Source organism: Gadus morhua, chromosome 2, assembly GCF_902167405.1.
Source record: "Gadus morhua chromosome 2, gadMor3.0, whole genome shotgun sequence".
Taxonomy (NCBI): domain Eukaryota; kingdom Metazoa; phylum Chordata; class Actinopteri; order Gadiformes; family Gadidae; genus Gadus; species Gadus morhua.
The window spans coordinates 2,949,947-2,976,913 of NC_044049.1; the positions used below are offsets into that span (position 1 = coordinate 2,949,947).

At 49.3% G+C, this 26,967-nt stretch overlaps 1 protein-coding gene across 3 annotated transcripts; it reads right to left on the reverse strand.

Annotated features, from left to right (window-relative positions):
* Positions 1-918: 918 nt before the first annotated feature.
* mpp3a (MAGUK p55 scaffold protein 3a) lies at positions 919-26,216 on the reverse strand. Of its 3 annotated transcripts, XM_030348460.1 has the most exons (20): positions 25,893-26,216; positions 19,489-19,545; positions 18,351-18,469; positions 17,256-17,333; positions 15,803-15,883; positions 15,457-15,594; positions 14,478-14,559; positions 12,853-12,938; positions 12,611-12,685; positions 11,964-12,160; positions 10,581-10,645; positions 9,085-9,105; positions 7,876-7,917; positions 6,169-6,234; positions 5,173-5,328; positions 4,564-4,644; positions 4,057-4,150; positions 3,795-3,903; positions 3,165-3,293; positions 919-2,738 (listed from the first exon to the last, which is right to left on the reverse strand). In XM_030348460.1, the coding sequence occupies exons 2-20, from the start codon at positions 19,523-19,525 to the stop codon at positions 2,559-2,561; spliced, it is 1,836 nt and encodes a 611-aa protein (XP_030204320.1). In that variant the 5' UTR covers positions 19,526-19,545; positions 25,893-26,216; the 3' UTR covers positions 919-2,558. The 3 variants fall into 3 exon arrangements, with proteins under 3 accessions (XP_030204320.1, XP_030204331.1, XP_030204339.1); XM_030348471.1 differs by lacking the exon at positions 6,169-6,234; XM_030348479.1 differs by lacking the exons at positions 6,169-6,234; positions 7,876-7,917.
* Between the last annotated feature and the right edge of the window lie 751 nt (positions 26,217-26,967).

Here is a 26,967-nt window from a genome sequence, read left to right on the forward strand (position 1 = left end):
GGGGAACTCTCCCCCTTCGATTTGAGAGTGGCCGCTTTGATCGGTGACACAGCTCTCACCGGAGTGGTGGGAGCCCATGAAGGGGACGCCGATCATCCCCAAGGTAAATATGCTGAAGTCATAAATGCTGTAATTATACTGGTCATACAATTGACACACAATTTTTGAATAGACAAGCAAGGAGAGGGCACGGATTCGGATTTGACCATTTGCGATGTCCTCTAACAACGCTAACGCAGCCATTATTAAAACAATTTTCTTCATCCATTGCGCATGCTTTTATAGCCACCCATATAATTGCAAGGTGTGTTAATTGTTCATTAGTGTGTCTCTGATGTGCAAATCACTCTGAGTCATTGTTTTCATCTTTTTTCCCAGTTTCCCAGCGTCACCTCTAAGTGTCGCCAAAGGAACAATAGCTGTAGAAACGTGCGTACGACAGCTCTGGAGCTGGCGTGGGGACCGCACATTTTTACGGTCATTTCACGTTTTGTACATCTGAACGTGAGCGTGGAAAAGGACGTACGCCACGTTTTTGTGCGTACGCAACCTTAGTACATGAGGCCCCAGGTCCTCTCTGTGGATGACAGCTAGGCCAACACCGCGACCAGTGCTGCGGGCTGCCTCCAAGTTACTGTACCCGGGTGGGCGGGCTTCATTAAGGGCAGAGTAAACCTCTGGCTGGTGCCAGGATTCTGTCAGACACATGAAAGACCTAGGAAAGAAAGACCACGCATCCACATGATAAAAAGTCGCAGACGCGTCCATTTTGGTCGTAGGGTTTGTATTATTGTAATTAACTATTAAGAAAGGACAAAGTTTAATTTAGTAGTTTCATTAGGACAAGGAGGGAAAACTCGCTGTGTGGTGGAATTCTGATGACCACAGCAGTTGGTGGACTAGATCATTCCCCTAAGAGACTTGAAGACGAGAGTTTTTTATTGAGTCATTATTATGGCACTTTTTACAGTACACACAAAGTGAGCTTCCTAGCTTTATTAGTTCACACAACGACCGTAAACAAGAAGGGGACTTGGCATCTCGTAAAGAGGCGATAGGAGAGGTTGCTCGAACCTGGTTTGGTTGTGCACTCAGACACAAAAACACACGCATGCACGCACGGGCACACAGACACACACACATACAGACACGCAGACGCAAACAAAGACCCAGTAAAAACATACCATGAAAATGTTACTTTAAATCGTGGTCATTGGAATAGGTCTATTTCTTTTTCAAAACGATCCATTGCCATTAAAACAGATGCATACAGCAGTAGTGCAGTACTGTTCTAAAGCATTGAACTACTAAACAGTACAAAAAAGTAAAAACGACTGGACGGAGAACTTCTAAAATACATGTGTGTGCAAATGGTTGTACGAACCACATTCATCCTCACGTCAATACATATAACATTCAACATGTGTGTGTGTGTGTGTGTGTGTGTGTGTGTGTGTGTGTGTGTGTGTGTGTGTGTGTGTGTGTGTGTGTGTGTGAAGGACATCCATCCATACCTACGCTATTTGTGATGTAAACCTGGTAGGTTCCACACACACACACACACACACACACACACACACACACACACACACACACACACACACACACACACACACACACACACACACACACACACACACCAGTGGGTTCAGCAGGGAGTCAAGGGTACACAGGTTGCATTTCTGTGCTACGAAATCATTCGTGGGCACACATAAACATGTACAATATTTACAAAATGATATAGTTTTGTATAGTCGTGCATATCCCTTAAAATCAAACAGTGGTTTCCTAAACTATTTTCTTTTGGTTCTTTGTTTTTTTGTTTCATCATAGAAAATACAGCAATCCAACATTCCATGTGTGTATAATTTTAAAAGTCACAAAGAATTGTGTTGAATAATTATTATCCGAGTGTGTGCATGTGGAGGTTTATGGAAGACAGCGCAATATTGAATGGCATACGATTTGAGTTCAGAATGAGTTCTGTAGTTCTGGCTCTGGTTGTGTTAAACTGTGGACACCGAGCAGGGGAACGGGAAACACTGGACGTGGGGATAGTGGTGGACTTCAACCGTCCTGCAACCCTCCTGCGATAAGTCCAAAGAGCGGCCAGAAGAATGAAGAAGTCTCTTTTGGGGCCACTTCACTGCAGCGCAGCTCTTCTGTACCTTCGTTACGCGTACAGCGCAACGAGAGGAAAGAAAGAATCGGAATAATCACCGTGGCATTGTCTCTGAAAGAAAAAATACATCAACCGACTTCTGACTCCTGAATCAGGAGGAGAGCGAGAGACTTGTTCTGTTCTGTTGTGCGGGCTACTTCACAGCCTGTGTACGGTCAGACAGCCGTGTGTCTGTCAGGGTTCTCTGTCCGTCTGTCTCTCTGTCTGGAGTTCTCCCTTCAGGACGCACTCCAGGACTCCAGCTCCGACTGACTCCTCAGACCGGAGACGGTCGGACGGAGGAGGGTGGAGGGGGTGGGGTTGGCTTCGCCGGGGAACAGGGTTGGTGGTTAGAGGGGATGGAGGAGGGGGAAGGGGCCCAGGAAACAGGGACTCCTCAGGTCCTCACCCAGCCCAGCGGCACCCAAAACGTCTCCCTCTCCAGCCGCTCCAGGATCCCTCGGAGTTCTGAGCAGGCACTGGCCGAGTCCTCCTTGATTAGGACCCGGTCCACCAGGTGCCCGTACTGGTGGTCGATCTGGATGGCCGACTGCCGCATCTCCTGCAGGTCCTCGTCCTGATGTGGGGGGAGAAAGGCGGTTGGAAGGGAACCCGGACACCCAAGACGTAGGGACTAGCAGGTGTCGGCGACTTAGGCCGGTATTCCCACATTGCAAAGCAGTGGGTGGTTGAATGCAGGGTTGTAAATCGGTAGCCTTATTGCCTGAGTCACATTTTGACCAGGTTCTGATATCTAACATATCTCTACTCTCCTAACGCTGCTGATTCACTGTGCTTGATTGGCTGTATCCTAAGCCAATCAGAGTACTTTTTACATTTCATAATCACTATCTCCCTAAATCTATTTGACTCAGGCATTGACGCTAAATACAAGATGAACCTTAAAATATGACTTAGGCCATTATGATATGAGGCTCGCGATCTCAAATAGCAACAGTTGACACCAGAGCGATTGGTGTATTATTCTTTCTGTCATACTCACTGTAGTACGGGCGTGATCGCCCCCTGCTGGTGAGGTGGCGGCGCTGCGGCGCCTTCTGCTCTCAGGAACGCGCGGCTTGACAAAGATGATGTAGGGTTTGAACTCGGCTGTGCGCAGCCTCCTCAGGGCCTGAGGAGAAGGGTACTGAGTATTAGAACATCCGGAAAACATGTTGCCTGTTCACAGCAGCTATTACGGCTCTTCAAAATTGTGGTGGCTGTATAACTATAACTTTTTTGAAGATTAAAAAACTATCCTCCCAAGTCTCCATCACCGTCGGATTTGTCCCTCTTTAGTCAGGCCTACATTAAAAGGCTATCCCCTTAGTTTTTAGATCTTTCCTAACAGAAGGTCAGTGTTGTAGGGCTAATGATAGAAATCAGTGTTGAGTTATCAGGGAACCCTGCAATGTTCCACTCATAATAGCATGGCTGTACAATTTTGATAACCAAAAATGGTCAACTATTTACGTTGAGTTGCATTGTGATTTAACCGAAAAATATTAAATATTTCCTCAACATCTGCCTTGCTGTAGGCAGATGGGTCTGCATAGTCGTCATTATTACAGCTAGGAGTTTTTCTACGCTATAACTAATGTAGAAAAACCGCAGTATTCTGCCTATAACCTACCTCTGGTTGAACGTCCACCAAGCACATCTTGTTCTTGGCCTGCACTGAGCGGATTGCCTCTATACTGGTGCCATACTGGTTCTCTTTGTATTCCCCGTGCTCGATAAATCTGGGGAAATTAGAAAGAGCCATCCCGATTAGACTCTCCCCACCATGCGACAACAAAAAAGATTCAGCCGTCACAAGACAACTGGCAGACCAATGCAATCACTCGCAGACCATTACAACAACTGTCAGACCATTCAAATCCGTGCAAACCCACTTGTTGTTCAACACATCGGCATCAAACTGCTGCTTGGCCACAAAGTGGTATTCAACCCCTTCTTTCTCCTGTGGTTTCTTGGGTCTGGTCGTGTCTGTGGGAACACACAGTAGTGTTATGATGTATGTGTGCGAGAACGTGTAACACTAGCATACACGTGTATCAATGCAGTGTTTCCTCTAACACTAGCGCACACTAGTAAGTACTGTATCAAAGAGGACACACACACACACACACACACACACACACACACACACACACACACACACACACACACACACACACACACACACACAATACTGAAAATGAAAACAAAGAAGTTGGCTCCTACACCATGTAACAACATGCAACAGAATGGCCTTGCTAAATAATAATGTTACAGAACTGCTTCTAGCAGTGTGGTCAGGTTGAGGGGTAACACACCAAGTGCATGCTGTTACAGGTGGGGGTGTGTTACGTCTATGTGTTACAGACATGGTTGTGTTGATTGATGTGTTTGAGACTCACGTGGGACGGCCACGGCGTAGCGATGCGGGTTCTCTGCGATCACCTTCTGCTTCAGCTCGTTGATTCGTGCTCCCAGGGAACCTTTGGCAAACACATTAAGCGACGTGGACGAAAAAAATTACTGTCAAGAAATAAATGACGGTAAATGGTAACACACTTCAATAAGGTTGCACTAATGAGGATTATTATATAGAATTGGCATAGTTAAGGGTTATCGCTAACTTTATTAAAGAATGGATACATTAGTACATTAGTTAACCCCATTACCCTAGTTAACAGACATCATTAGTTAACATGAAAATCTTTCGTAAATGATTACTAGCCAATAAGCCAAATTGTAAGTACCCGTCAGATCATGCTTATTACTGCATTTACCTATGTAAATTGATGGTTAATTAATGTACCCTTATTGTAAAACGTAACCGGTATTATTAATCTGGGGAAAAAGCAATTATATTAAGAAATCCTCCATATAAAGACATAATTGATGGCAGTATATGCTACCTACCACTAGAGGTCAGTATGATTTCAGGCATCACAAACACCACTGCGGTAATACTTGCATGTATAACATGCTCTCACAAGAGACACATCCACTGGTCTTCCTACCTATGAGCACCACCAGGCGGGGCCTCTCATGGCCTCGCTGCTGGTAGCGTGAGACCTCTTCGTAGGTCAGGTAGTCCGAGTCTCCTGCCTCGGACCCCTCGCCAGACGAGCCCTGTCGGTCCTTCCGACTCAGACGGAAGCTCCTCCTGAGGCCAGCTGGGCGGGGGGGGGGCGGGGGAGAGAGCAGGAGCAGAGGTCAGGGTCTCCGCCAGACACGGACCGCAGCTGCTATAGTTGCTTTACTCATGCCCAGATAGAAGAGTTGTTCCTTGGCTGTTAGGCAGCCAGGCTTGGCAGTACAGTTACAGATCTGGTTTTGTTTGTCGTTGGCATGCAAACCACACATGGCGCCGTCACCCGGCAATCGCATGAGTGTTTGCTCCGTGAGTGGTGAGCGATGGGTTCTAAATGTACGCTGCGCCTGTGAGGACAGAGTAGGACGTACGTGCATTGTTTTACGACAATATGTTCATCGCCTGATTTATCGGCGGGATTCATTTTGCAAAGTCCCATGTGTCAGTTCAGCTCTGACCACATGAAGCACACATCCAGCTTTGGTGCTGACGAGGAAGTGGGTATAGTTTGTTTCTGTGAGTGCGCACTTTGTTCATCTTCTAAAGAACAATAAAGGTGCCTGAACCGGCGTCTCCACGGCTCCGTGGCCATGGAGACGCCCGTCACGTGAGAGATCCGGTTTAAACACGAGCATGCTGCACAGAGTGAGAGGCCGCAGGACCACACCAGGACAAACGACACAGCCTGGTCTCCGGGGAAACCAGCCTCCCATCAGATGAGGCTGTCATCCTATTGGATTAAGCCGTTATCCTATTGGATGAAGCTGTCATCCCATTGGATGAAACCGCCATCCCCATTGGATGAAACCGCCATCCCCATTGGATGAAATACACCGGAGCATATTCGTTTCCCGGGAGCAGCCCTGTCCGTCTGTCCCACCTGTCGGCGGTATGTCTGAGGGGAAGAAGCCGGGAACTGTACCTGAGTAAAATTCCCAGGAAAACACCTGGCCACAGGAGGGCGCCACTGGTTTACACTTAGGAGAGACTATAACCGACGTTAGAGCATCACAACCCAGACAGCCACGCCTCCACACAAAGAGAGAGGGGAGGGAGGGAGGGAGGGAGGGAGACAAGCATCAATCGTGCCTGGTCGAGTGTGCATTGCGTCCGAACCAAAGCGAGAACCCCGGTGGGTGTTGGGGTGTGGTGATAGGTGTAGGGGGGGTTGGGACAGGGGGGTTGGGGGACACTGGCCACAGCAGCGTGCGCGGCAGCAGCAGACAGACACGGCAGAGGGAGTAGAAGAATCCAAACACGGCTTATTAGGGCGTTGGCGGAACGCGGTGCTTAAAGCAGTGCCACTGGTCTGCAGCTGTGTGCTCACTGCTATGACTGCACTGCAACAATAAATATATATAGTTATACATATATATCTATGTATAGGGTTCTTTGCAGGAAGTGGAACACTCCATATGCAGAAAGCACGAGTGCCCCCCCCCCCCTCCCAACACCAAGTTACTCTCTGGGTTCCGGGTTCCTGACCTCCAGCTGTTCCAGATGGTTAGCCCAAAAATAACACGGGAAGGCTTATTCTGTCACTTTTTTTCCAAACCTGGAATTTCCCACCGCAGTCCCCCTCCTGAATAAAACATCCAGAGACCATAACCGGCACAGCGCTAACGCTCTTCCAGGCGGTTCCGGATGCTCGTTAGTGAGGGACCGTGGTGAGATTGCTCCCGGAGCTGAGCGATAGCCAAGCCGTCTTTCTTGGATGAGGAGCGGCATATGAGGGGGGGGGGGGGGGGGGGGGGGGGGGGGGGGGGGGGGGTGGCGTGGTGGGGATGGGGGTGTGAGAGGACAGGAAGGTTTCAAGATGAAGGGGTGACATCTTTTGAACTGCGTGATTGGATTTCATGCATCATCCGCACGTGGTGATGGCTTGGTGTTCAGCCTGCTCAATCAACAGGAGGACAATGCTCTCCTAGCCCGATTGTTGTCATGTTGTTTACTACTAGGATCGCCCTATTTTCTCAGCTGATTTCAGTAGCAAACATGAAAGCTGGCACGTGGAGGATGGCGATATAGGAATGATGCACTGGCATGTTGTGAGGCAGATCAGTTACCAGCCCTGTTCAGACAGGAGGCCACGCCACCCACACGTGTTCCAGTCACGGTGGATCTATTCTGGTCTCGTCTGACACAAGTGGGAACCATCTGATTCACACGTAGGCAAGCGCAGTGTATGCACGTAGGGCCGTCATCAAAGCCACAGTCTGGAAGCAGCTTCACAGAGGAGCAATAACCCCTTGATCGTAAAAACCCTGAAGCTCATGCAGAAAACGTATCAGAGCTCTACAGACATTGAAGAGCTTTCCTTCATCGCTGCTTTTAAGGGGAAGGAGATCCAAAATGAGATCTTCTCATCCGGGCACTTTCAGCTACACCTAACCCCCCCCCCCCCCCCCCCCCCCCTCCCTCCCTCCCTCCTTCCCTGGACACACTGTTGACCTCCTCTGCAAGGGATCCAAACCCCCCCTTCCCACTTAATTGCAGCAAATTCATCCCCAGCCCACGAGCAAGCACGCACGCACGGCCAAGACTGGCGACAAACCAGGGCACAGAGGAGCGGGCGGGAGGGTTGGCGGGAGGAGAAGGAGGAGGTGGAGAAGGCGGTGCACGCTCTCACCTATGTACTGTCCATTGAAATAGCCCTCACAGTCACAGTCCTCTGCAGGGAGGCAGGGGGGGGGGGGAGGGGGGGGCACAAAATATATGGGGTGAGCACAGGGCGAGAGACCTGGAAGAGTAGAGGAACAAAGGCGTGGGAGAGAGAGGATGGGTGTTTATGTTTATGCAAAGGGGAGGTAGAGCGGGGAGATGGAGCGGGCTGCAAGCCGAGAGCAGCGGCAATCAGGATGGGGACAGCAGGCCAGCTGGGAGATTTTTAATGGATTTCCATAAGTAGAGGTCACTCTGAGGTCACACAGCCTTGCCATGGCAACCACGATGGAGGCTTCAGACATCAGCAACAAAATCGTTGTTCGCAGGAGGAGAGGGATGAGGAGGACGAGGAGGAGTGGGAAGAGGTTGTGGGAGGAGGAGAGAGGATGAGATACACGAGCAGGAGATAGGTGGACCAAGAGAGATGCGGAGGGAGGAGCAACGGCCAAGGACTAGGGGAGGAGAGAGAGGAGAAGAGAGAGGAAGAGGGGTGGGAGAGGAAGGGATAAGCAGGAGAGCGAGGATGAGATGCAGGAGCTTGAGAGAGGAGGACCAAGAGAGACACGGAGGGAGGAGCGACAGCCAAGGAGAGGGGAGGAGAAGAGAGAGGAGTAGAAGGGAGCTTGGGATAGGAGAGGAGTAGGATGGGGGAGGAAGAGAGGAGCTCCTCTGTGTGTGTCTGGGGTCCTCTCTGGTCTCTCTAAACACGTGTGCACATCCTGTCCCCGGGAGTACGGGCCTACTGCCAGCTGCCTCTCACACACAAGCCCAGCGCTCCAACGTATCAGAGCATGTATGGAAGAGCGAGAGCCTGCAGAAAGCCTGAGAAATAATTTAGTCGAACCACACACTGCAGGGGAGAGGATGAGATGAGGGGGGGGGGGAATTGTGATGATGCAAGGAAATGAAACTATATTTAGGAGAGTATACTGGAGAGTATACATGAGACACACAAAAGTGCTCAGGTTGTACACACGCACACAAACACACAAATTGATAAAGGGAAGGAAGAACTAAATGGAATTGCATGCAGCACACAAACACACTCTCGCAATTAACATGTATGTCATCCGCGTATTCCTCGTGAGAGTGTGTGTGTGTGTGTGTGTGTGTGTGTGTGTGTGTGTGTGTGTGTGTGTGTGCGTGTGTGTGTGTGTGTGTTTTGAGTACCCACCTTTATCACATCCTTGGTCATCTGATGTAAGATATTCAGAAAGGAGATGAGATGAAGAGAAAGAGTATAAGAATTCTCAAACAAGTATTCACATCCATAGCCGGCAATGTTAAATGGAGAGGTGCTTTCTCCACAAATAAAGAGTAAAGATTCAAAAAATAAACTTGTTATTTTCATACTTTGCTCAGCTCTTTCCACCGCTCAGAAATTCATACAGAGGGGGGGAACGTGGGCCTGACTTCCCGCCTCCCTGCGTTGCTTCTCACCGTCCCCCGAAGGAGATTGATGGAAAACTAATTTTCCGCCGTGTCAGTCCACAGGTCTGCGTTAAGCCTGTATTCCATCAAAGTTGGACAGAGGGCTGCTATCTGGAGACATCTGGACAGATGTATCTCAGCTGTGCCTCCTCTGTTAGTACTCTTGGCTGTGGCATGTCCTTGTAGCTCGATACACTACCTCCCATTTTTGACAGCTAGCAAAAGTGTCAGCGAGCTAAAAACTAATTAGCTGCCGAACTTGATAGCGAACGTGTCAGCTGGCTCACAGCAGGAGGAGGATGATGCGGCAGCAATCTGAACGGGGGCAACCCCCAGTCGGAGATCAGAGATAATTAGAGGAGTGAAGGGAGAGCGCGGATGGCTGGGCCAGACACGCAGCGAGTCGTGACACAGGCAGCGGTTCCCCGCGGCGATAGCTAGCTAGCTAGCTAGGCGGCCTGCTTATCCCTAGCTGTCTCTGCGTAGCTTCGAGATAATGGGATTGCGTTGATTTAATGCGCCCCGACGAGCGAGCGCTCATAAAAACACACCTGGCTACTTCCAGTGAACGGAAGTGGAATGGCGATGGCGGCGTAGTGCTTCGCTTGCCTGGGCGTGTATGTTTACCACGACCTTTCTGTCGGCTAAGCCCCTTCGCTGGCTTAATCATTGCTTGTTGTGTCGATGTCTGGCCTTGTGTAAGCTGCGTTCACAACAGCCGCGCTGGCCAGATGGACGGCACACCACCAAGAGAGATTTATTTTGCATCCTCTGTTGCGGTTTACTGTTTGCGCATGCACACACACGCACACACACACAATCACACCCAACGCGTCGGATTTATCATGTGCGATGGACCAGGAATACTGATGCTGATGAGAGATCGCAGCCAAAAAAGGTGAATGAAAGCCGAGAGCTAGACTAGGCTGGGTGAACGTGCAAAGAATTACAATTACCCGTCCCTGTAACTACCCAGCCTACAATTAAGGCTCTAGGCCTACATCGTGTGTTTACCCGTCGACAGAGGACAGCTCTAGGGCCTACATCGTGTGGTACTCCGTCAACGGAGTAAGGCTCTAGTCCTACATTGTGCCTTTGGGTTGATAACTCAAAGTGAAAAGAATGGTGTATGATAATTCATGCTGAATCATAAATATATAATATTATTCACGCTGAATAATTGATGTTCGTGATGAGGTGGGGGACTGGAACACTGAACCACAGAAGAGTCCAACTTACAGATAGGATTTTGGGGAGATTTTGCGTTGGGGAGTGTGCCCATTTTAATCCTGTAGGCCAGTCGTCTGGGGAGCAACGACAAGCAGGAGATCCAGAGAGAGGCAAAGGGAACATGGGAAGAAGAATCAGGTGAGAATACAGAAGCTGGAGAAGGTATTTACTGGGATGTTAATTAGAGAGGAAGAGAGTATAGGTATTAACTCTGAGACTGAAGGGACCGATACCAAATGTAGATATAGATTCAGATGCCAAGTATAAGAAGAAACATAAAGAGTAAAGTAGCAGGAAACTGAACAGCGATAAGCTATAAAGGTCGGGAGACTATCAGTATTCTAAGCCATCCAATTATAAATAACTTCTTTCCGCAGCCGTTTGTTTTGCAGACGCATTTTTTTTCTCGGTGTCCTTAAAACTGACGGTATTATTTCCATCCAGCTGATCTATTTATGCGCCGGACCCAAATAACCGTTCGGCATTTGCAGTGCTTTGAGCTGTTTCCATGACGATCGGTCTGTCTATGTTTCAGCAAACAAGGGGCCACTTGACTTGGTGGGGGCCACTCCGATACATCTCAGCGAGGTATAATAACGCGTTCACCGACTCAACTCGGGGAGGGCCCGTTCAATTGTTTGTCCTGAGTCGACACCGACGGCTCTTGTACATTCATTTAATCACAGCTGACCCCCCCCCCCCCCACCCACCCCGGTGGATCCCACGGGACGTGGATCGTGTGGATTATGATAGATCAACGCTGGATGAATTATTATATTGGCACAGGCTTGGCTTAAAGGATTGGCTTATGCAGCCCCTTTCATGGTTTGCTTGTGTTTCCATTGTTCGTAGGGTTTAATTGCATTATGTGCAATCCCTAGCATGGTCCAAGGCTTTGGGTGGGGGTGGGATTCAGCAGGACATGAGATGATTGGGTGGGTTAAAGTTAAAGTGGCCCTCTCAAAGATTGCCATTTCGTTTTCTTTCGGCGACACCTTTGACGATTACGTTCACACTTTCCCTCAGATACAAACAGCCTCCCCACTGAAACCTATTTCGTAACATTCATTATGCTGCAAATATAAGGGCCACAGGCTCAATCACCATTGTGTGATTGAGCCTGTGAGATAGAGATAGTGGCTCAACAGATTCTGACTAAACAGATTTGAATTGACTTGATAATGTTCGAGATGGCCAAAAAAAGTCTCATAAAGTTGGCATGGGGGCGTAACAATGGGGACAATCCCCCAATGACCCCAAATGAGTTTTTTAAATCCCATCGTTTTCGAATGCTGAAACAGTGGGCTCATGGACACTGTGCCATCGTCCTGAGATCCACCCGCAGACCGCCCCGTCCCGTGACCCCTCCCGGCTCTGCCGCCTCGCTCTCACCTCTCCTGGAAGTGTTTGGACGGGATGAGGCCGGCCCGCAGGTTGCTGTCCCCGACCCGCTTGGCCTGCCACCAGGTGGGGTCGTCCTGGGTCACCACCTGCAGGATGTCCCCCCGCTTGAAGGGAAGTCCCGCCTCCTGGCAGGGCGTGGCCTTGTCCTCCAGGGGGATGTAGTCGAACAGGGCCCTCATGTACACCTGCGGGCGGAGGAGCGGGAGGGAGGGGGGACGGTGAATAAGGACGCTCAGGTAGACGTGTGGCGGCATGTGGCTCAGGAGGTCACGCGGGTTGGTCGGCAACCGGAAGGTCGCTAGTTCGATCCCCGGCTTGTGTTTGTGAATGTCGGGGTGTCCCTGAGCAAGGCACCTCCACCCATCTGCTCCTGACGAGCTGGCTGTCGCCCTGCATGGTTGACACTGCCGTCAGTGTGTGTATGTGTGTATGAATGGTTGAACTTTAGGCAGTATTGTAAAGCGCTTTAAGTGGCCACTCGTAGAAAAAAAGGTAAATCCTATAACCATTTATTTAAGCTTTGATCTACCCTCTCTCTTACAAATCTTTTGTTGTGGAGGAGAGCCTGGAGTAAGCCCCCCTCCCGTCCTTGTGAGTATGGCAGGTAAGTAGAAAGTGGCGGTTCAGACACTCACCTTGCTCTCTCTGAGTCGGTCCTCCTCCTTAATGGCAGGGATTATCTTCAGGGTGATGGAGCCCTGGGACTGGGACTAGAACATAAACAACAGAGACAACACGCTTTTAGTTTGCCTCATCTTCGACCGATTTCAGTTGTCCTGGTAACACTAGAGTCTAGCAGATTTTTTGGTAAAACAAGGTGTTAGCTTGTTGTATAAAGTGTGCGTCCAACAGGGGTTTGAACGGTGGTTCATCCTACCAGCAGTTGGCTGATCTCGTCGGGCTTCTTGTGGATTATGGAGACCCCGTTCACCTCTCTGAGCTCATCTCCTACGTGGACCAGGCCTAGGGAAGGGAGGACACAATCCCCTGTTAGGGAACTACAGGGGATTGAGTTTCTCGTTTTAATCTATACATGTTGAGAACCCATGAAGGCTGTGAATCCATGAATGTATTGAATCCATGAATGTTATGAATTCATCAGTGTCGGGCATCTATGAATGTTATGAATTCATTATTGTTAGGCATCCACATTAATGTTGTGAACCTGTGCATTTTATGAATCCATGAATGTTGACAATCCAGATGTTGTGGATCCAACAATGCAAATGCTGGCGTCAAAATAACTGACATGGACGTCCGTACGAGTCAAACCCCTCCCGTAGAGACGTGTTGTGGTTCTGCCGGATGCGGTCACCACATGATACGGGGTTTCCCTGCCCTCCACACATCACATTATCGGACTAATGGGTCTCAGATGCCCCAGAGAGCGCCCTGTTCTGCAGAACGGTAATCTGTTCAGACTTCAGCCCGGACCATGAAACCCAACAGACCGGGGAGCTGGTCGATCCATCGGCCCGCTTCTCTGCTCTGCTCCCTCTCAGCCACAGGTAATAAAACCACAACTTTCAACACGTACACCAGGCGTCGCAGCAAACTGAAATCCGCAGGCAGGCGTGTACAGGTTTCAGTCATTTGTTAAGCTTTGTTCCCTCATCAATACTTCAGGTCTTCCAATTGGCTGCACGGAAACAGGAACAAGTCCTACATGATGAATGGATATTGCGACTTACTTTCTGAACCTAAGGTGGCCCGGGGAATATGTGCTCTTAGAGACGCACATACTGTCACACCTTCTCTCGCGGGCTACGTGGCAATGGAATTAGATGGTGTGTGACTGAGTCTCTAGGGTGCAAAGCAGAACTGCTGAGGTTTTCAAAAGGCTATCCATCATGAGCATCTCTGCCGGGTCCCGGTCGCTCTCCTTCTGGGCTCCGGCAGCAGCAGCTGCTCTGCGTCTCATCCCAGGACTCCTTCATCTTGTCGTCGCTGGTGGAGTACACAGTTTTAGCTTCCCCGTGCTGTGGTTTTATGTTATATACGCTGTATATAGATCGGTTTTTAAGGTCAGCGCCCATCTATTGTGCCTCGCGTTGGTTTTGCGAGCGAGCGAGAGGAATATATTGTCCCAGTGCCGCTCCAGATAAGCATCAGCAAATAGAAGGTGGAAGGTAGTGCGACAGGAAAAAGACGTAGCGGAAGATGGGAAGTTAGGAAGAGGACGCAGATAAAGAACGATAGACAGATAGCGACATATAGAGACAGATTGAGACAGATAGAGACAGATCGATAGTTAGAGACAGATATAGGAAGATAGAGACAGATAGAGGCAGGCATATTGGCAGGTAGAGACAGACAGAGACAGATGTATCAGCAGGTAGAGACAGGTAGGGACAGATGTATCAGCAGATAGAGGCAGATATATCGCATATAGAGTTTCAAATGCACACTGACAGCCAGTCAAAACAACCAGACAGACAGCCAGACAGACAGATGTGAGCATAGTGTCATTGGTAGGCAGACAGACAGGCGTGATGACAGTACCACTGCGGTCAGCAGCACCCCCTCTCATGATGCGGGCCACGATTACAGAGCCGGTGGCATCGTCGCGTCTGATGGTGGCTCCCTGCAAGAAGAGACACAGTTCACAGATGGTAGAGAGCAGGTAGCAGACCGGACGTGCTTACATGGTGTTTTCCACGCGCTGGAACACTGTGACCTTCTGTCTGACGGCTCCCTTTCAGGTGCATGTTTACAGCCAGATCAGGAAGAGTAAAATACATGCAAAATGCATTCGAGTGGCATGATATTCAAACTACAAAACCACTTCCAGTGATGGTATCTTGACTGATTATAGGTATCCTTGTTGATAAAGGACAATCCAGGGATCATTCATAAAAAGAAACTGAGGCATTTCCTGAATATTTCATCAATATTCCTGTTAGCCAAACAGAGAAATTACATACTTGTGGTCAATGCGGATGATTGTTTAAGGGACTGGGTGTCGGATTTTACATCCATAAATTCCAAATTGCCAATATTTGAACAACTTGCAATTGTATAAAAAATATGAGATCTTCCATGACTCTCTCTGTGACGTAGGAAAGCTTGTGGGCTGAGTTCTGTTACATTTGAACTGGGACGGATTTGCCCTAGTGTATGAAGAAGAGCTAGCTTTAGCCACTTTGTAGTTAGATTGAACTGTAAGTCGTATTGTGTAGTTAGCTTATATTACTCCATAGCTTTCAATGCACAAGCTCTAGCTTTAGAGCTAGCTTTATACAGTTTGAATGAAGTGAGATTGTATTATTAGTTGTGTTGTTTAGTTTGTATTGCTCCATGGCTCTGTAGGGCTGCAGTTCACTTACAGCCAGAGGGGGCAGTCATGAGAAGGAGTTTGTGATTATTACATAGAGCACCTTTAACACTCACATTCAGTCACATCAGGTGTGACTGAAATCTCAGTGCATCTCCACGACCCCAAACGGTAGAGCCCACCAACGGGGTCCCCTCGGACACTCACCAGGGGCTCCTTGTTCTTCACCAGCCGCACTATCTTCACCGACTCCTCCTCCAGCTCGTCCTCAAAGTCGTCCGGCATCGGGGGCAGCACCGGGTCGAAGTTCTTCTGGGCCACCGTGTCGTGCACCGAGAGAACCGCCTGATGGGGGGACCAGAGCGCAGTAGTGTGCAGGGTGAGAACGCTGCAGCCGGCGGACACGGACCCGGCCCAGAGCGAGGCGCCGGCCAGAGTCTGTATTTAGCAGCGCTGACCCTCCGAGCGCTAATCCCTGTGATTACAACATCTGTGCATGCGTGCGGGTCCGCATGGTCTGTGATGAATAACACCAATATTGTGGATTCTTTGCCTTAAGATGTGGCGACGTCAGCAGATGCAGGAGCTCCTTCTCCTCGCTGCTCATTGGTCCACTTTGAAGTTCTTCAACCACCTGCCAATCAGAATGAAGCACCAATGCCATCAATGTTGGGGCCACTTAGTTGATACCATGCATAGCCTCTTTTGACAACTATAGTTAAGTATGCATATACAAATAAATATGTAATATATGTATGTAATTCAATGTTTAGTATCTTAATGAAGGGTTTGGGAATGCAGCCAACATGTTCAGTACAGGTCACATCTGAATAAAATACATCAACTCTGCAAAAGAGAAATACTGCTGATTCAATACATCAGAAGTCAATGCGAACGACGCACACAAACAAACACACACACACACACACACACACACACACACACACACACACACACACACACACACACACACACACACACACACACACACACACACACACACACACACACACACACACACACACGAACCCCAATCCAAACTGAGAGAGAGAGAGAACGAACGAGAACAAGAAATAAAGAGAGCGAAAGAGAGAGAGAGAGATAGGGAGGGTGTATTGAGGAGTGATATAAAGACAGAGAGAGAGAGATGGAGAGGGAGAGAGAGAGATGGAGAGGGAGAGAGAGAGATTGAGAGACTGATAGGGTGTGTTTAGGAGAGAGAGACAGAAAAAGGGAGTGTTGGGGAGAAAAAGAGAGAGGTAGGGTGTGTTGAGGAGAGAGAGAGAGAGAGAGAGAGAGAGAGAGAGAGAGAGAGAGAAAAAGTGTGCGTTGAGGAGTGATATAAAGAGAGAGAGAGAGAGAGAGAGAGAGGGAGAGAGAGAGGAAGGGAGGGAGGGAGAGAGAGAGAGAGAGAGAGGATGTGGACTCTGAGTGTTCTCTGAGTCTTGCAGTCTCCACGTTCACAACATTAACATCCCCTCGGCTCGCCCCGCCCCTCCCAGTGCCTTCAGAATGACTGCGGCACGACCTACTCAGTTGTCTTTGTGTTTGTTTGTGTGTGTGTGTGAAGCCATCTACGTGTACCTGTTTTTGTGTGTTGGCTTGTATTTGTAAAAAAAGTGTGTTATTGTTCGTGTTTTCTGCATGTTTGCGCACACCGTTTCTCTGCGTGTGTGTGTACATACTTGTATGAGTGTGCACACACACTAGTATGGATGTGTGTGTTTGTGTGCGTACATGCACTAGCTTTAATGTGTATGTGTCTGTGTGAGTGTGTGTGCACATACACTAGTTTGTATCCGTGTGTGTGCGTATGTGTGTGTGCTTGTGCTTGTGTGTGTGTGCTTGTGCTTGTGCTTGTGTGTGTGTGTGTGTGTGTGTGTGTATGTGTGTGCGTGTGTGTGTGCGTGCGTGTGTGTGTGTGTGCTTGTGTGTGCGTGTGCGTGCGTGCGTGCGTGCGCGTACGTGCGCGCGTGCGTGTGTGTTCATTAGTCTGTTCAACTCACGTCCTCGGCCAGGTTGGCGGCGCTGTGCAGGACGGGGGCGGGGCTCTGCTTCTCGTACTGACGGAGCTTCTCGTGGATCTGCAACACAGCCAGCCCACCGTCAGCCTACCGCTACCCAGGAGCCAGGCACCAACCCGGGGCTCGCTCTCTAGCGCGGCGCCCACAGCGCGGCGCCCACAGCGATCTACACTCAGAGATCCAGGGTTCCCGTCGTGATTCGTACCTCAGTTTAAAATTAGCTTCCCTGCGCTAGGATAGCCTGTGGTGAAGCAGAAGCTGCTGCCTGCTGTTATTCTGTTTTGTTCAAGTGACCTCGTCACACTGCGGTGTTTGTGATTAGAGAGAGGGCGTGAATGTTTATAGTCGCGTTGAATTATTGTTTGACCTCGAAGGTGGAAAAGTAGTTTTGGAAAGTTGAGTCACTGACATTTGACGGCAAGCCCGAAACACAAGCATGTACCAAACCCAAACCTAAACCCCGACTATCTAACCCTCCACCTCCCCACTGTCAAACCCTCCATCCTCTTACTATCTAACCCTCCACCTTCCCACTATCTAACCCTCAACCTCTCCACTATCCAACCCTCCATCTTCCTACTATCTAACCCTCCACCTCCCCACTATCTAACCCTCCACCTCCCCACTGTCAAACCCTCCATCTTCCCACTATCTAACCCTCCTCCTCCCCACTATCACACCCTCCACGTCCAGAAAGGGGATCCGTACATGGACTGCTGGACCGCGAGACCTCTACCCAGAACTAGAGAGTTCTCCAGCCCCAAACGGGATGCTCATGACATCCCCCCTTTTTCTAGCTTCACCGCGTGCAGTTGAAGCTGTGAGGTTACTGAGGCTGGGGACGATAAACGTGAAGCGTGGGGGTCTCCCCAGAGACAGACCGCCATGAGGTATCCTACACTGTAGGGGGGGGTCTCCCCAGAGACAGACCGCCATGAGGTATCCTACACTGAAGGGGGGGGTCTCCCCAGAGACAGACCTCCATGAGGCATCCTACCCTGAAGGGGGGGTCTCCCCAGAGACCAACCTCCATGAGGTATCCTACCCTGAAGGGGGGGGCTCTCCCCAGAGACACACCTTCATGAGGTAGCCCAGACTCTTCTCGCTGAAGACGTTCTGGAGGAAGACCATGTCCTCCTGGTGGTTGGCGTCCGGCCGCAGCTGGGAGGTCAGCAGAGCCAGGGTCTCGTGGAGCCCTGGGGGAGGGGTGGAGGAGAGGAGGAGGAGGTGGAGGAGGAGGAGGTGGAGGAGGAGGAGGAGGAGGAGGAGGAGGAGGAGGAGGAGGAGGAGGAGAGGAGGAGGAGGAGAGGAGGAGGAGGTGATGGAGGAGGAGGTGGAGGAGAGGAGGAGGAGGAGGAGAGGAGGAGGAGGTGATGGAGGAGGAGGTGGAGGAGGAGAGGAGGAGAGGAGGAGGAGGTGATGGAGGAGAGGAGGAGGAGGTGATGGAGAGGTGATGGAGGAAAGGAGGAGGTGATGGAGGAAAGGAGGAGGAGGTGATGGAGGAAAGGAGGAGGAGGAGGTGATGGAGGAGAGGAGGAGGAGGTGATGGAGGAGAGGAGGAGGAGGTGATGGAGGAGAGTAGGTCATGATGGAGGAGAGGAGGAGGTGGTAGGAGAGGAGGAGGAGGTGTTGGAGGAGGGGAGGAGGAGGTGGAAAAAAGGTGGAAGGAGTAGTGGAGGATAGGAGAGGATGAGGATGAGGGGGCGGGGGCAAGAAGAGGAGAGGAGAAGCAGAAGGGAGAGGAGGAGAAAAGGAGAGGAGAGGGGAGAACAGGGGAGGAGGGTAGGGAGGGGGAGGAAGAGAGAGGAATGGCAGAGGAGACGGGAATAGGGGAGGGGAGGAGCGTAGTGGAGAGGAGGAGAGGGGGGGGGAGGAGGGGAGGGAGGAGAGGGGAGGGGAGGAGGGGAGGGAGGAGAGGAGAGGGGAGGAGGGGAGGGAGGAGAGGGGTGGGGAGGAGGGGAGGGAGGAGAGGGGTGGGGAGGAGGGGAGGGAGGAGAGGGGAGGGAGGAGGGGAGGGAGGAGAGGGGGGGGAGGAGAAGAGAGGGGGATTGGCAGAGAACAGGAGAGGGGCAAACAGGAGAGGAAGGGAGAGGGGAGGGAGGAGGGAGGTAAGTTGATTGTCTGGGTGTTGACGTGTTTGTTCCCTGAGCAGATGGGGGTCAGCACCTCCACTCAGCACGGTGTTTATTAATGTCTGAATAACGACGAGTCTCACCTGCTCCTGCCGTCAGGACCGGCATGGCTTCTTTCATGAGTCACCGAGAGGAAAGTTCTGGAGGGAGAGAGAGAGAGACGGAGAGAGAAAGGGAGGGGGAGGGAGAGAGAGAGACGGAGAGGGAAAGGGAGGGGGAGAGAGAGAGAGAGAGAGAGAGAGAGAGAGAGAGAGAGAGAGAGAGAGAGAGAGAGAAAGAGAGAGAGAGAGAGAGAGAGAGAGAGAGAGAGAGAGAGAGAGAGAGAGAGAGAGAGAGAGACAAAAACAAAAACAATAAGCAAAATGTCCTCAATTACAATTTTGTGTGTGTGTGTGTGCGTGCGTGCGTGCGTGCGTGCGTGCGTGCGTGAGAGCGTGTAAAACAATGAATCACAATGATCAGTTCGCCTATGGGTAGCATTAGAATAATAAAATGATGTAAATCATTATGTTTGTTAAATCACTAAAAATGAAAAACCCAGCCACATAGTACTCTTTACAACGCAATTAGTGTACAGTAACTCAAAGGTCATGCCTATGAGGTTGGATCTACGTCAATAAACTGAAGTACAGTGACTTTGCAAAGCGAAGGCACCCTTCGAGTCTCTTATTTATCTGACCATAAAAACAGGAGACTGCAGGATAGGATCTGACGCTAATACGCTGCATTCTCTGCTGCCCGTTACGGGTGAGGCTGTCGTTATTCTGCCCTAACGTTGCTTTAAAGCAGCCTCATTAGGAATGCTAACTTTGAAGCAAACAGAAATATTCTTATGAATAATTCACAAAGACAGATAGAGACAGAGAGTGTGAGAGAGAGAGAGAGAGAGAGAGAGAGAGAGAGAGAGAGAGAGAGAGAGAGAGAGAGAGAGAGAGAGAGAGAGAGAGAGAATAAATATATCTATACAAGAGACGAGAGGATAGGAGATGATCAGATAGAAGAGGATGAAGGTATTTTGATTTGTTGTCGTTGATCTGTCAGTGTAGATGTGCCTTCAATCCCTGGCATATATATCTATAGATATCTATAGATGTATAGATATGTACATACTGTACATATATATATGTTTGTATATATATATATATATATATATATATATATATATATATATATACAGTATACGCCTAAAAAATTCAGATATAAAAGCAGAAGAAGAAACAGCATTCACAGTTTTCTGCATTTGCAATCAGGATGATAAACTGTGAAACTCCACTCAAACCACACAAATAAACTCAATACCTAAACATAAAGTCTGCACAAAACACCACACATAATCTCCATAAATACCTGCTAAGGGATGTATAGCATTGAACTGCACTTATGGCAATTATCAAAACCCTCATACCCCACTATCGACCGGCTAGCCATTTACCCCTGTGACTTTGCCTCACATCAGAACCCACTCATCTCTTGAGAGACAGGATGAAATAAATGGTGGATAAAATGTTAATGTCTTGGAAAATGCTGGTCTCAGTGGCCCTTGGTTTTAACCAAACCAGAACTCAGACCCTACCCTATGAAATCAGCTATGGCTAACAGTGTTCAACCCACTGATATTCGCCATAAAATAGAGGGAGCAGAGAGGAAGCAAAGAGGAAGTAGTGAGGAAGCAGAGAGGAAGCAAAGAGGAAGCAGTGAGGAAGCAGAGAGGAAGCAGAGAGGAAGTAGAGAGGAAGCAGAGAGTAAGCAGTGAGGAAGCAAAGAGGAAGCAGAGAGGAAGCAGAGAGGAAGCCGAGAGGAAGCCGAGAGGAAGCAGAGAGAAACAGAAGCAGGAAAACCTGATCTGCATAGAGCATACAACCTTGAAAAACGGCACATTTGTAGTTTGGCAATCCATCTATCAACCAAATAAATGCTGTAAATATTTCTGGAATTTCTGGAGAGACATCTTTATGTGTTGCCAAAGTAGGGTACTGGAGTAGGGAATTGTATTTATAGTGAAAGCCCACTGGCTGCTAATGATCTGTCAAGCCTGTTTATGCAATAAGGTTGACAGAGCAAGTTTGTGTACCAGCCTCAGAAACAGAAACACGAGACCAATGGCCAACAACTATTTATTTTCATGAGCCATTTAAAAAGTATATTCATATATTTCCAGAATCATATTTATCTTTTCAAAAGGGGACATTTTCGGGGACAGCTCAAGCCGGGGACAGGCCACCAGAAACGGGAACTGTTACCGGAAAATGGGGGAGGTCTGGTCGCCCTATTACAGCCAGTTGATGAAGTCAAAGGTCAGGTCAACAGTGAGGTCAACGGTGAGAGCCATGATGACGGTAGGGCTTTGAGGAGAGCTCATGGTGGATTTGATACCGGTTCAGAAAGGTTAAGCCCATACACTACTCCCAGTGCAGGTCATGTCTGTGTGGTTCTGGGAAGGTAATGACACATAATACAATAGGATTGCAGCAATCTGCTTCAGTATTTCAAGTATGGACGATGCTTGGCCTATAATAGTCATAGACATGTCAACATAATGAATTCATTTCCACAAATGAGACATTCCTAGTCCTTGTTAGACAATTGCTTCCCGTCTCTTAATAATCTATCAATGAGCAGAAACCGCAACGCATACCGAAGCCAAACTTTAAACGAGGCGAGTCGAGTAAAAACAAGCGTGACAAATTGCTGAGCTAGCTTAACATCTGCGCACGCAACTCCTCCGAAAGGGATGATTCTCACAAAAAGCTGGATCTCTTACTGACCCGGGGACATCGGTGACGCTGGTCGGCCGTCACAGATCCACAAATAGACCGGTCCGGGTTTATCTCAGTGTTAAATGATGTGTTTCGATTCAAATCTGTTTATTAACGTATGAGCCAGGGATTACGCCAATATGATGTCGTCGCGGGGAGAGCAAGCCGATCAGATAATGGCCTGCGTAACCTGGCATTCACCCCTACGCATTAGTTAAACTGCAGAATACAGTTCACTGAGCTCCAACACTGTAGTGTAGCAAAAAAACTACAACCATCTTCTAGCAAAACAACCGGAGAAAGACTGCCCATCTTCTAGCAAAACTAACTGCGAGAGACTGCCCATCTTCTACCAAAACTACCGGAGAAAGACTGCCCATATTCTAGCAAAACTACCAGCGAAAGACTGCCCATCTTCTAGCAAAACTAACAGCGAGAGACTGCCCAACTTCTACCAAAACTACCGGAGAAAGACTGCCCATCTTCTACCAAAACTACCGGAGAAAGACTGCCCATATTCTAGCAAAACTACCAGCGAAAGACTGCCCATCTTCTAGCAAAACTAACAGCGAAAGACTGCCCATCTTCTAGCAAAACTACCGATGGAAGACTGCCCATTTTCTTAAAAATTACAGTGAAAGTCTACCCAACTTTGTGCTTGTATTTTTTGTGGTTGACATACCAGTATATGCTCGTATTTATAAGTCATCGCAGGGATTTTTGATTACTGGTAGATTACTGCTTCCATATGCAAATTGATAATATTATTGATTCATCCCAGTGTTTCTGTATCAAGTCTTACAATACATTTAATTATTAATAATATAACATTATCCATTCATGTTGCTCTGCTATGTAAATTATTTATATTATTCTTTCTTTTAAATTTTCCTGCATTACCCCACATAAAGGCGCTCTAGGTACGATTTAAGGGCTATTATTTGAGTGTAACTTGTCAGAAGAAAACGAAAAGCAATGTGCAGATGTGGTGCTGTGGGACTAGCTGTTCTGATTGGACGGCGCTTGCTTGGGCCAGTTTAGATTTCAGACAGCTCTAGGCTCATTTCTGACCAATCACTGCCTCTCTTCCCTGATTGATTCCGGGAATCCATCTGGTCTGTCAATCCCAGAGACTTGGGAGAGAAACGTGGGGAGGGAGGGAGAGAGGGAGGGAGGGAGGGAGGAATAGAGGGAGAGAAAACGTTTTTTTGGCTGTTTAGTTTCACAATCTTGCTGTTTTCTGATCTCTGTCTTTACTCTCGAATCTCACCTACAGCAGCTTTAGCGTTTAGTTTGACAGTGATTTATCACCAATCTCACACACACACACACACACACACACACACACACACACACACACACACACACACACACACACACACACACACACACACACACACACACACACACACACACACACACACACACACTCACACAAACAAGCACATACCCATACACACACACCCAAAGCCCCTACAAAAGCACACACACAAGCACACAACCATTTGCAACCAGACATACACATTCACATGCACACACACACACACACACACACACACACACACACACACACACACACACACACACACACACACACACACACACACACACACACACACACACACACACACACACACGCCCAAATAAACACAGAATCACTTCATACATCGTCGCTGTGATCAAATCCTCAGAGCCCATGTGATGTAAGTGACCAGTGGTGCACAGAGACCAGTGGTGTACAGGGACCAGTGGTGTACAGGGACCAGTGGTGTACAGGGACCAGTGGTGTACAGGGACCAGTGGTGTACAGGGACCAGTGGTGTACAGGGACCAGTGGTGTACAGGGACCAGTGGTGTACAGGGACCAGTGGTGCACAGGGACCAGTGGTGCACAGGGACCAGTGGTGCACAGGGACCAGTGGTGCACAGGGACCAGTGGTGTACAGGGACCAGTGGTGTACAGGGACCAGTGGTGTACAGGGACCAGTGGTGTACAGTGACCAGTGGTGCACAGGGACTGTTCCCTGCAGCCCGCCCCAGTGCTGCTCTTCCCTGGTGTCGCCGGAGCGCTCGAAGATGCTCTGAACAGACGGCCGCCGCGTGCCCGGCGATGCCACCTAATCCCGGGAGGATTGGAGTAATCCTGCAGCACTGCTCTTTAAAGGCCAGGGCCACTGCTAGTGCTGCTGATGCACATATACTGTTACTACTGTTGTTATTATCACACACACACACACACACACGTACGTAAAACACATAAAACACATGCGAACACGTAAACACACGCACACACTCTCATACACATTAAAAACCCACACACTCATGCGCACATAAAGACATAAACACACACACACATGCACAGAAAAACATGGACACAGACGTACACACACAGGTACGCACACATAAAAACAAACACATGTTTGTGTGTGTGTGTGTGTGTATGACTGTGTGTGTGTGTGTGTGTGTGTGTGTGTGTGTGTGTGTGTGTGTGTGTGTGTGTGTGTGTGTGTGTGTGTGTATAGACTGGGGTGACACCTCATCCTTGCCCCTGGATCAATGTGTGACACATCACATAATCCAGTGTTGTTTTACTGAGCTGTCAGCACTAAGCATGTCTGGATGACATCCAACATGTGTTACACACACACACACACACACACTTACACAAACAAACACGCACACACTGAGCACACACACACATGCACACAGGTGTGCATGTGAGTGTGTGCAAGTACCAGTATGTGTGCATGTGTGTGCATATGTGTGTGCAAATAACTCTTGGTGTGTATGCAAGTACCTGTTTGTGTGTGTTTGCAAGTAACTGTGTGTGTATGCATGCCATTACCTACATATGTGTGTTTGCAAATAACAATGATTGTTTGTTTGTATGCAAGCATCAATGGGTGTTTTTAGTCGTCTGCGTCTGTATGTGTGTGAGCAAATCTCTACATGTTTTTTTGTAAACGCTTGCTGATCAAGCAAATGCTTTCTGATGCAAGCAAACACATTTTTTTTATTTTATTGTTGTCTTGTCTATATCCAAACTGTCTACTGTAGACTGTAGTTATAATATATGACTGATGATTTCAATGAGATTTCCTCTCACTTTGACACAACCAATGATACTCAAGGCTGTCAGCTCACACACACACACACACACACACACCAAAACATTGAGTCCTACCCGATGTCAATCCGGAGGGATTCCTCCGCTATTTCTGCCCGTGTCTGTCAACGTAGAAACCTACGTTGTGTGTGTCTACCTCCTTCCCCCTCCCTCCCTCCTTCCCTTCCCTTCCTTCCTCAGCCTATCCCCTCCTCTCCTCCATCCTCTCCTCCCTCTGTGTCTCTGCAGTGCCCCGGCGCTCTCTCTCTGCTCTTCCTATGCGCGCTGCGTTGCTAGCCAGAGAACGGGTGGGAGAGCACTGCCCGCAGCTCACGGCTGAACATCTCTCCCCCAGCGCCTTCACACTAGACACACACACACACACACACACACACACACACACACACACACACACACACACACACACAAACACACACACACACACAGCGAGACAAACACACACACACATACAGCGAGACACACACACACACACAGCGAGACAGCTAGAGAGAGAGAGAGAGAGAAAGAGAGAGACAATGTCTTGAGCGAGAGAGAGAGAGCGAGAGCCAGAGAGAGAACAACAGCAACGTTAGAGGAATGGATGCAACAGCCATCGCCACCTTACCTTCTTTCTCTTTCCGTCTCCCTCCTCTTCCACGCGTGTTATTCTCGCTCCTCAAGTATGTGTGTGTGTGGGTGCGTGTGGGTGGGTGTGTGTGTGTGTGTTGGTGTAGGTGTGTGTGTGTGAGAGAGAGAGAGAGAGAGAGAGAGAGAGAGAGAGAGAGAGAGAGAGAGAGAGAGAGAGAGGGTGTGTGAGTGATTCCCCTCCTGGCTGTGTCTATCGCTCTGATTCTTCCAGCTCCTCCTCCTCCTCCTTTCTGCTGCCTTCATGGGGGATCTGGCTTCTGTGTGTGTCTCTCTCGTTTCCTCTCTCGCTCTCTCTCTCTCTCTCTCGTGCTCTATGTGCTCGTTGCCGCTCTGCTGCCCTCCTGTCTCCGCCCCTCCCTTCTTTCGTTGACTCCTCCTCTTTGACATGTTCCCTCTCTCTCTCTCCCTCTCATCCTCGCTCTCTCTTTCTCTCCCTCTCTGTTTGCCCCTCTCTCTCCTTCTCTCCCTATCCCTCACACCTTTTCTCTATCTCTCCCTCCTTCTCACTGTCTCTCCCCTCTCCATCCCTTTCCCTCTCTCTCTCTCTCTCTCTCTCTCTCTCTCTCTCTCTCTCTCATCCCTCTCCATCCATTAAACATACATTTTGTATTGATTGGAAGGCATTTCGTTGAAAAGTGTATCTTTCATTGCTCATGGCCACAATACCCCCCCCCCCCCCCCCCCCCCCATCACCCAACCGAACAGGACCAACCAGCCTCTGTCTTAAATAAAGAGGAGAGAGCATGGTCTAAGGTGAGGGAGGCAGCCTCCACCTCAGCCTCTTCCCCCGCCTCCTCTCTGGTGCTATGGAGGCAGGGGATGCTGGAGCCCTCGGTAGCTGTTTCCTTCTTTGTCCTCCCCTCCTGGAGCCCCCCCCCCCCCCCCCCCCCCCCCCCCCCCCCCCCTCCCCCCAACCTCTCCATGTCATTCACATGGTAATTGGGATGTTTCTGCCCGTCTGCCTTTGTACCGGGGAACCGCCCCCTAGGGTCAGCCAGGGGGTAGGGGACACACACACCCATGTTTAGGTTGAACCGCGAGCATGCCGCTTC